The 9683-nt window shown below is 44.4% G+C and overlaps 1 protein-coding gene across 4 annotated transcripts in view; it reads right to left on the bottom strand.

Annotated features, from left to right (window-relative positions):
- Nucleotides 1-207: 207 nt before the first annotated feature.
- lnx1 (ligand of numb-protein X 1) overlaps nt 208-9683 on the bottom strand; it is a 31649-nt gene continuing 22173 nt past the window's right edge. For all 4 annotated transcript variants that reach the window (XM_062396146.1, XM_062396147.1, XM_062396148.1 and 1 more), the window contains 7 exons: nt 7842-8050; nt 7273-7695; nt 5999-6133; nt 3784-3961; nt 2713-2959; nt 1909-2067; nt 208-1203 (listed from right to left, as the gene is read on the bottom strand). In XM_062396146.1, coding sequence (XP_062252130.1) covers nt 1068-1203; nt 1909-2067; nt 2713-2959; nt 3784-3961; nt 5999-6133; nt 7273-7695; nt 7842-8050 — 1487 coding nt within the window. In that variant the 3' untranslated portion in view covers nt 208-1067. The remainder of the gene's footprint in view (nt 1204-1908; nt 2068-2712; nt 2960-3783; nt 3962-5998; nt 6134-7272; nt 7696-7841; nt 8051-9683) is intronic.

Here is a 9683-nt window from a genome sequence, read left to right as displayed (position 1 = left end):
GCAATTTTTTAGAATGTAAGAAAATAGCGCTGTCTCTAGCTGAATTACATAATTTCCTTTATTAGAGAAAGTAAAGAGAACTGTACATTGTATAAAATATGAATGTGATGTAATAGCTTTTGATCTATTGAAGTTTCTAAGATTTCTAAATGTGTTATTGCTTGTCGAGTAGCTCTGGAGGAGAATGTGAACTGTGCTTCAAACTGGTTTTCTTTTACAATGACTTTATTGATCATTTAACCAAATATACCATCAGATATATTACACAGGCCGAAGCGTGACACATAGAACCACAGTAGACGGACCTCAGACCATCCACTGATACACAGAAACCAAGTCAGCTCTTTTTCTTAAAAGTAAGAAAATAAGTAAGGCCTCCACAATGTCAATTATTTTTTTTAACATGTTGTGAACACATTGATCATTTTTTTTTTTAAATTTTCTTTGCAAGTGGTTTGATAAATTAGCCATAGCTTTTGAAATAAAATAAACTCAACACTGACGACGACTTGGTAACGTGTCCTCAGGTTAACAGATGATGAAAACCACTGTCAGTACAAACAGAATGGAGCCTGTATTTAAAGGCCATACCACAAACAAACAAAAAGAAACGTATTACAAGTGCTTGGATCAGTACTTTTATAGACACCCAACATTTACAGTCAAGAAATGTGAGTCCAACTTAACGCATACCCTAATATATAACTACTGGAATTGGCAATGTGTTGTGTCTTCTCTTGATCCACCCACACTCGCTGGATGATGTGCCAGAGAATGTCAAATGTCCCCTAAACAGATAACACCCCACATCCTTGTTAGAGGCGCCTCCGGCCTGGATTCTCCCGGTCCAGCGTTCTCCGAGGGACAAGTTAACCTCTGGTAACAATCCAGTCTTTTTGTTTTGTCCCCCTGCAAACTCCTGGCAAAGTCTCAGCTGTCCGTTCAGATTGTGAGATATCCGTAGAGCTACAGCACTATTCTAAGCTTCTCCCACACAGCAGGCTTATGGTGGTCGACCAGTCTAAAGCTCTGTCTTCCACGTTCCTTGGTCAGTGCTCGGAGTGCCGCTACAGCAGGCTGCCTGGCCAGGAGACGATGGTCAGGGTGATCCTGCCCCGCAGCTCCTTCAGAAGGCGCACCAACGCTGTGTGGGTCATCCCCCACGTGCTCTTCCCATTCACCTCCAGTAGGATGTCCCCGCACCTACACAGAGAAAGATCCCCATTGAAACAATAAGCTTAATACAGGGTTATGTAAATGTACACAGGTCCGCTAAATACATAAACTGATTTCAGACATTCACTGAGCTCCATATCATTTAATTAAATTATCTGGAGAGGACCTACGCCTGATAGGTCCTCTCAGTGTCTGATTCCGTTGCAGTGGACATTCTCAGGATCCTTTCCTTTCATCCCCTTGTAAAAACTCTGGATTATGTCCAAATCAGCCTATGTAAGAATACAGCAGGAGTTTATCGGAGGATTCACGTGAGCAAATGGGGCACATCAATTAGGTTTCTAACACACAGAACGTTTACACGTAGAAGCCATCGACAAAGATGTCAACTTGGAAAGACCAGAAGATTAGAGATTTTCTGTCAATAGGAGCCGATGCTGGTGTTGATAGAAACAAAAACACGTGACCCTGCCTCCTGCATGCTGCACCCCCCCCTGTAAATGTGAAAGCATCTGACCAGAGAATCTCCTGCTGCGTTCTTCATATACATGAAAGATAAACTTCAGAAAGTTTTCAAGTATTTGTCTGAAATCAGCTTTAGAGTACAAAAAAGAATCGGATCCATATACACTATATTTTTTTAATTGATACCGTTATTTTGCAATTACATTTTTTGAAGCTAGTCAATATAATTTTGCTCATGGGCAATAAGAGGTGATATAGGCTGAATACCTTATCCTGCCGTCATTGTAGGCTGGCGTCCCCTCCACGATGGAGCGGATGAAAAAGGATTGATTGCAGTTGACCTCCTCCTGACCTCCAACGATACTAAAGCCCAGGCTGCCCGAAGTGCTCCGCCGCAGGATGATGTCTTTGCAGCAGTAGAGATGCCTGCGTGAGCCAAGAGGGAGCTTTAAAACACTAATCTCTCAACTCCACCTTTGACGTACATGACATATACATATATAAATATATATATACTGTGTATCCATACTGAGTGTGAACTGTAGCTAGGCTGTAGCTAGGATGAAACCAGCTCTGCTCAGGAGATAAAGGCCTGGTAGCTCTCATGAGCTGAATGATAAGGCTTTTCCTCTCAGAAGACGTGATCCAATGAGACTGATGGGACTTCTATGTCAGCCTCATACAAAGAGCCCAGGGCTGAATGAAAATTTAATTCCAATCCTTTTTGTCGCTCCACTGGTCTAGACCACGTTCCCGTGGTGGTTTTCGTACTTAGTTGTGACTCAGAATCAATTGGAGGATGGAATTCCAGGATGAGCAAATTTTTATTTCACTGTGAAGATAAATTCATATGCTAAAATCTGAGTGAAAGTTCTGAAAGAAAGTTGAGCTGATATAAGAGCAGTGAAAGTATAATGAGTATTCTCTCCCAGCTGGCTCTGTCAAAATGTTACCTGGCACCATCTGGCAGAGGTCAGAGGAACCAGTGTGGGGGTGTCAATTATACTGGGCACAAAAGTAGTAGGAGATAAGGTAGAAAAATGAATATGGAGTGGATTCAGGAATGCTCACCTGGGTAGCTGCAGCCATGACACCCACAGTGGGGAGTAGTCGTCATTGGGCAGCATACTCTTGGTGCTATCTGTGGGTGAGGGTGTGAGGCAGGGCGGCAACGTGCACTCCTGCAGGCTTTCCTCAGGGGGACGCATCTCTAAGACCTTGAGCACGACAGGAGAGGTGGTGTTTTTCAAGTTGGCCACGGCCTCGCCTCGCGTCACCCCCGTCAAATCCACGCCGTTCACGTTTAGCAGGATGTCACCTGCGGGGTGGGAGAGTGGACAGCACAGCTCATCATCCACCCGGGTTGGCTGCCTCGATAATAAGCGTTAAAAAACCCACAGGACAGGGACTCATCATCTGCCTATTTAATATTCAACAGCTTCCCTGCTGGAACACAAAAGGGATGGAAACCAAGCGCCACCTGTGCATTAAAAAGGCTCCCAGTCATGAAAGCGGTGCATGAAAAACAGACGGCTCGGTCCAACACGCTAGTAAACAACTTGAAGGACACTGCATGGATAAGCAAATGCAAAATAATAGTTTTTAACAAAACACAACCAGGTTTCATAACCACACAAACAGAGACAGCCTCTGCAGCTGGACAGGGAGGGTAATGACAGGCTTAATAAGGGGATATTTTAAGATGGATATGTGGGAGTTTGCAAATCTCTCACTCCCCTGCACGAAAAATGCATTATCGGATATAAAGATTGCTGCAATCACATCCAGTTATGTGTGATTTTGCTCCGATCAAGTACTCTACACAAATACACAGTGGGCCCTGAGCACTGCGATGCTAATGTGTGTTTGTGTTTTTTGTTTAGGCGTGTTAGAGCCAATTTGTGGAGCGCTGAACCGCAGCAGCGCCACAGAGTTTTCTGCCGGATGAATAACCTTCATAATGAAACACGAGTCAAGAGTGTTCATCAATCAGCATTTCTGTTATATACACAGTATTCATTTCAAATTGAAATCCATGACACCCCTGTGTTATGTGACAATCACACAGAACAAATACTACGTTCCCCAGTGGAAAGGCTTTTAATCAAATGTAACAAGACATTCATTAGTGATTGACTTTACCTTTCCGAATGGAGCCCTCCTGTCCCACCACTCCATCCGAGTCCACGTTCGTGACGTAGATGGGGAGGTCCCACCCTCGGCTGGACATGCCCCCTGCCACCGTCATCCCCAGGGAGTCGTACGGCTCCTTCGTCAGAGTAACTGTCTTCTCGTAGCACGCGGGCTTCTGGCAAGAGTCCTTCACACAGGAAAGGTGGCAAATTAATAATGGCTGTTATCTCGAGTTTTGTAAGGCCGTGACCTTTCTCTGTAAGGTACATTGAGATAATGGACGTTATGATTTGACATTATTTGAATATCACTGCACTGAAATGTCAAATTTTTTAAAGTCACAAAGCTGTTTTTTCTTTATGTCCCAATCTCTCTCTCTCTCTCTCTCTCTCTCTCTCTCTCTCTCTCTCTCTCTCTCTATGTATATTTATATATATATATATTTATATACTCTATGGCCCAAATGTGTTGGTAAATGTACATATTTTGTCTTTCTAAATGTATTCATATTCATATAAACACTACAACGCAATACCAGTACATGACATGAGCTCAACTGTTACACCAAGGGCACCTTCAGACTATATAAACTGATTAGATTTTACAGCAGCACATTTGCATATTAATAAGGACTGTTTTCTCTGGGACCTGCGATAGCCCCTTAATGTTTGGAGAATTCATATGAAAACCACCCGTGATGAGTGCCATAGGGAGTCCAATGACAGAGACGTGGTTGCTAATTAATGAATTAACTCATTACCATAAGTGGTAATATATATATGGTGGTTATTAGAGTGGAACATCAGGCGGCTCAAGAGCCGTTTCATAATGTCTCCACGTTTGATATCGAGAAACTGATTAATTCAGAGACATCATGGTTTGGAGAACGTGGCTGTGAGTTAGATATTCCGGGTGAGTGTGTGTTGGATGGGGGAGGGCGAGGGAGCGTAATGAAACACACGGACACATTGAGGTTGATGGGATGTAGTGTGCGCTGCTTTCTTAATGTGCTGCATTCACACGTTTCCGCAGCGCTCGCAGGGGGGAGAGCACTTGTGGTCACGTGGTTCCGAGTGTGGTGTCGCTGGGTAAACACCATCCACACGTAACTGCCTTCCAACGCAATATGAAGTAGGTTGTAGTGCAGTGTATTGCACTATGTATTTAATATGTAATGGGGGCTACGATAGTGACAGAGACTCATCTTATGTAACAATTGCCTCCAGAGATAAGTTCAGAGGTAAACCACCTAAGCAGTGGTGACATTAAACAGAGTCCTTTGACATGTACTTATGTGTCAATACAGAAAACATCACCTGGATGGCTGCCCAGCATTGCACCCCCGAGGTACAGAGAAACAGCTCCAGTAAAGCTTAGTAATTGCAGTGATTCATTACATCGCATTTGTTTAAACATAAATAAGCCAAAGGTTATACCACAAGGTTTTGTTGGGGTTTATATGCTGGGCACAGTGACCTTTAATCAGGTGTTTTTTAAGCTGTTTTCATGCATGTACTGAGGGACTGGATGTGCAAATATGCAAATGTCCGAGTCAGTTGCCGCCACCATTTCCTAAATTTCTCCGCAAGACCCCTTGTCGTGTGATAAACAAAAAATTGGGCTTTGCAGCAGAAGTAATATCCTGCCTCCTGCATGCATTACCCAGACACCTCCCGTCACCTGAATGTTCAGGACATTTGTTGCTGTGAACATGTCTGACCCAAACAATCTCCTGTTTGGACCCAACATTTTACAAGTTATTTCTATCTTTGGATGCAGCAACGCTAGCTGTTTCTGGTTACTTACTGTGGCATCGTGTTAACCCCTCAGTTGTGAGAGCAGTGTCAATCAATCAAAGATATTTTTGTCACAACATTGAACTATGTGAAGCCCCTAGTGCTTTGACTGGAGATACATTTTCAGGATAGTAATGTACAGAAGCTGACTTCGCCCGAGAAAAGCTTTTGCTGGAGGATGGCAGACGCTACCCTTAATCCTGCAGGGTGATGGGATGTTCATTCTTTGTGGTGAAAGATGGCTGATGTGAATGCAACAGCTCTGTGCGAGCAGAAGACAGTCTGCTGTACTGCCTGACTGACATGCTTTGACGGGAGAATAATAGTCTACCTCCATGGATCATTTGCACCTGAAAGGGAATATTTATCAGGAGAAGGGGAGACGGGGGAACAAAGCTTTTCTCTGTATATCTGTATGCGCTGCTCACCAGTAGTGTTTGCTCGATATCCACGGGGGAATATGGGGGGGGACCATCCATGCCCCACGGAGCTTCTTGTAAGATGTCTGGTGTTGGTAGGCAGATCTGACGAGACACTATGAAGTGGACGCCCTCCTCGCTTGCCTGGAGACCGTTCAGAGACAACAGAGATCAGAGATGAGTGCCAAATGATAATTAGACAATAATCATTCTTTCAAGTTCACCAATCTTATGTCTGCCTGGTTATTTAAGGCTACAGCCCTTCCAGTCTTAATATTAAGCTACACATACTGGATAATGGCTTAAGTCACGGTGAACGGAGTGCCATCAGTCTTCTCATCAAACACTCTGCCAGAAAGCAAATAAGTATGTTTACCAGAAATATTTAACAGTTCCTTGATAAGTGGACATTGCAGCATAACAGTTACAAAATTATTCACGTATATCATTAGACATAAAGTCTCAGGGTTAAAGTATGATATTTTCAGTTTGGGTGACTCAGCCCTTCAACAATAATATGTAAGAAAATTTAAATTCACTGCCACCCAATAGTGGCCTATTTTGCAATTCAAAGACCCACCGCTGAACTTGCCAGTCCCACTTTCATTCACACATTTAAATGAAAGTGCTCCAGTAGACCCACAGATGAGTTGGCTGCCTGCCCCCCCTCTCCCCTCTCTCATTTCTCTGAGGTTTCCCCTGGTCTCGGCTGCACAGAGCTGACTCCTGAATTAGCCAGCTACGGCCCATTATTGCCCTAGTTGGACTAATTTAATTTCTTCCCTGCCAGTTCTTAATCTCTGACAGAGCGTGCCGTCTCTGAGAGGCCATCTTGGCTCTCAGAGAGATTCACAAGAGCCAGTCAGACTGCTCAGACAGGAACTGCGGGCCGAGAGACTCGGCACAGTCGGCCACAAACATTCTGCAATTAACCATGATTAGCAACAAACACACCACCATTGACTGGCATCAACCAGGAACCATAGGCCGCTGCCTGGTCCGCTCCGTGAGGGAATCGCCACAATTAAATACCATTAACTGCAGTGAGTGCAGACACAACAGCGCAGTACAACACAATTAGCCTGAATCACCACAATTATCTTTAATAGCTCCGAGACCCCGGGTAAGAACAGAGCCCAGTGTTGTTTGTAGTCTGTAACAACATGCAGACTTATTTGAGTGTCACAACTATGAACTTTCCATAAAATGCTCAGACCTGCTCTCTTAGTTAAATCGGTTCATTTAAAGGAGGACCGACTTTCCCTTGACCTCTGCTGACTGACCTGGATAAGCAGAGCAGCGTGTTCTGGTGCTCCATAGCGTAGGTCGTGCCCGTTGATGGCCAGCACGCGGTCACCAACACACAACTGTCCGTCCCGAGCTGCCAGGCCGCCCTCCAGCAGGTGAAAGATGAAGACGCCGTGCTCCTCTGGCCGCCTCACCAGCTTAATGCCCAGCTGCTCCTCTGGGGTGCTTTTATTCAGGACCACATGGATGCTGTCGTCCCTCAAGGGATGCTGGGGTATTCCGTGAGACGGGTGACCCCCGGCGCCATCATGGCCGTGCCCATGCAGGTGGCTGTGTGAGTGCGAGCGGTAGCGGTGGCGCTGCTCTCGGAGCACGGTTAGGCGGAGGAGCTGGCACGGCTGTTTGAGGGTCGCCACGGCGTAGCAGTGGGGTACATTGCTGATGTCGATGCCATTCACCTGAGAGAGGAGGAAATAAATTACCACATTGATTCTTTCTTGTTGAAATGGGATACAACTGTAATTACATCTGCCAAGGAGGTTTTGTTGTTATTGGTGTTTGTTTGTTTATTTATTAGCGTGATATCTCATAAATGTAGTGATACCTTCAGGATCATGTCCCCGGGCAGCAAACGTCCGTCCCGTGCAATGACACCTTCTCTGTAGATGTCCTGGATGAGGACGCGGACCAAGGGGGTCTCATTGCCGCCGACAGTGCTGATAGCCAGCGGATCTGAGGGATCCATCCGCGTGATCTTAATACTGGTAAGTTCTCCATCAGGGATCAGGTGATGGAGCTGAGGAAGAGCCAGCACTAAACAAGAAGATAAGAGAGAAAGGAAAAAGCTGATCATTATCTCACCGCATAATGACAAGAGAAACTACATTTGAAGAACAGCCAAGTAAAACCGGAGAGGAAGTAGGAGATGAAGTGAGTGTTGCAGAGTGAGAGAGGGACACATAGAGGGGGAGAGATTGTGTTGGAGAGGATCAGCGCTGAAACCAGCTGTCCCTACTCCCTCAGGTTAGTTAAACAAACTTGTACAAGCCAAAAGGGAACACTTACTTGGCTGATTATACCGGTTGATGTTTTAGTGATTAGTCATATACATCTGTATCAAGTATGCTTGGGAAAACCCGCAATTTCACATTTCCACAGTTATTACTTGGGTGGGGATGCAACTAAAGCCATAATACACTGAAGGTTTTTTTATTATAGTTCAACCAGTGCACTGCAACAATGTTAAATAAAAATGTGTTTTCTAGTTTTTCTTATAACAATATATGTATCCGAGGTTTTTAATTAGTGTCACAGCATGATATAAAAAAAAAATGATTGGCATTTGCAGCTAATTCTTAAAACTCAACGAAATCAATAGACCAGATTTTGCTTCTACAATCAACACAGGATTTAATTAGAAAAATATTTCTCTAAGCATACGGCCCTTATTTAATATCTCACGTTTCTGAGAAACGTTTACTTGTCTGCCAGTTCTATCACCTTCTCCTGTGCACAGGCTCCCGTCACGCTCAGTGGTGAATTCCGCTTACCACTGGAATGACACATCCTGGACAGGCCTATGTGGAAGTGGGTGGGGATCTGTTTGGGCCAACAGCCTTTGCCAATAAATTATAGAGAATTTTTTTATTGCATTTCTTTTTCTTTGGTTATGAGAAATCTCTCCCTTTCCCTGATCCTCAGTGGGCTCTCTCCCCCTGAGTCTCTCACTCCGTAGCCTCAGTCGTCGTTTCTACTCACGCTGCACTTTCTCCATTCCAAAGTCAATATTTTGTCTTTATCACAGCAGATTGCTCCAAGGGTGGAGAGCACATTACCACAGAGATCTGCAGCTATTATGTAACCCCTCCATCTCTCCATCCCACAGCCTTTCAACCTCTGTCTCATCCGGTCATTTCTCTTTATTGTCCACCCTCCTTCGTCCACGAGGACATTACTCTGCCTTTATTTATTTCCTCAATTATTTTTTTATGTATCTGCTCTTCCTTCCATTTTTTCCTGTATGGATCAGTCCACACATTGAAGACCATTTAATATTGCAGCTGATCAGAGTATACCTCACTCTCCATCCTCTCTGCCTATCTTGGTGTCTTCGGCAGCAGGCAACGCAATGAATATTTAATCTATCCTCTCTGCCTCCACAGTGATGGCCACAGAGAATAATCTAGTCCCTGATCATTCGTCATCCTTCATTCTTACGCAATACCACATTCCTTCTCCTCTTCCCATCATGCTGCACTTGTACTTCAAACATTAAGCTCTTGGATACTTGGCTTTATTCCCGACTCTACTTTACCATGCCATGAGGGTCCTGCTGTGGATATAACATTAAATATCTCTCAAGCATATTTTCTCTTCCACAAAAAATCCTATGGATCTAGCATGTCAAGAACACGGCTCCCTCTGTGGACTACTCCATCTACTTGGT

Source organism: Platichthys flesus, chromosome 9 (assembly GCF_949316205.1).
Source record: "Platichthys flesus chromosome 9, fPlaFle2.1, whole genome shotgun sequence".
Lineage (NCBI taxonomy): Eukaryota > Metazoa > Chordata > Actinopteri > Pleuronectiformes > Pleuronectidae > Platichthys > Platichthys flesus.
This window is presented reverse-complemented; position numbering and strand designations above follow the sequence as displayed.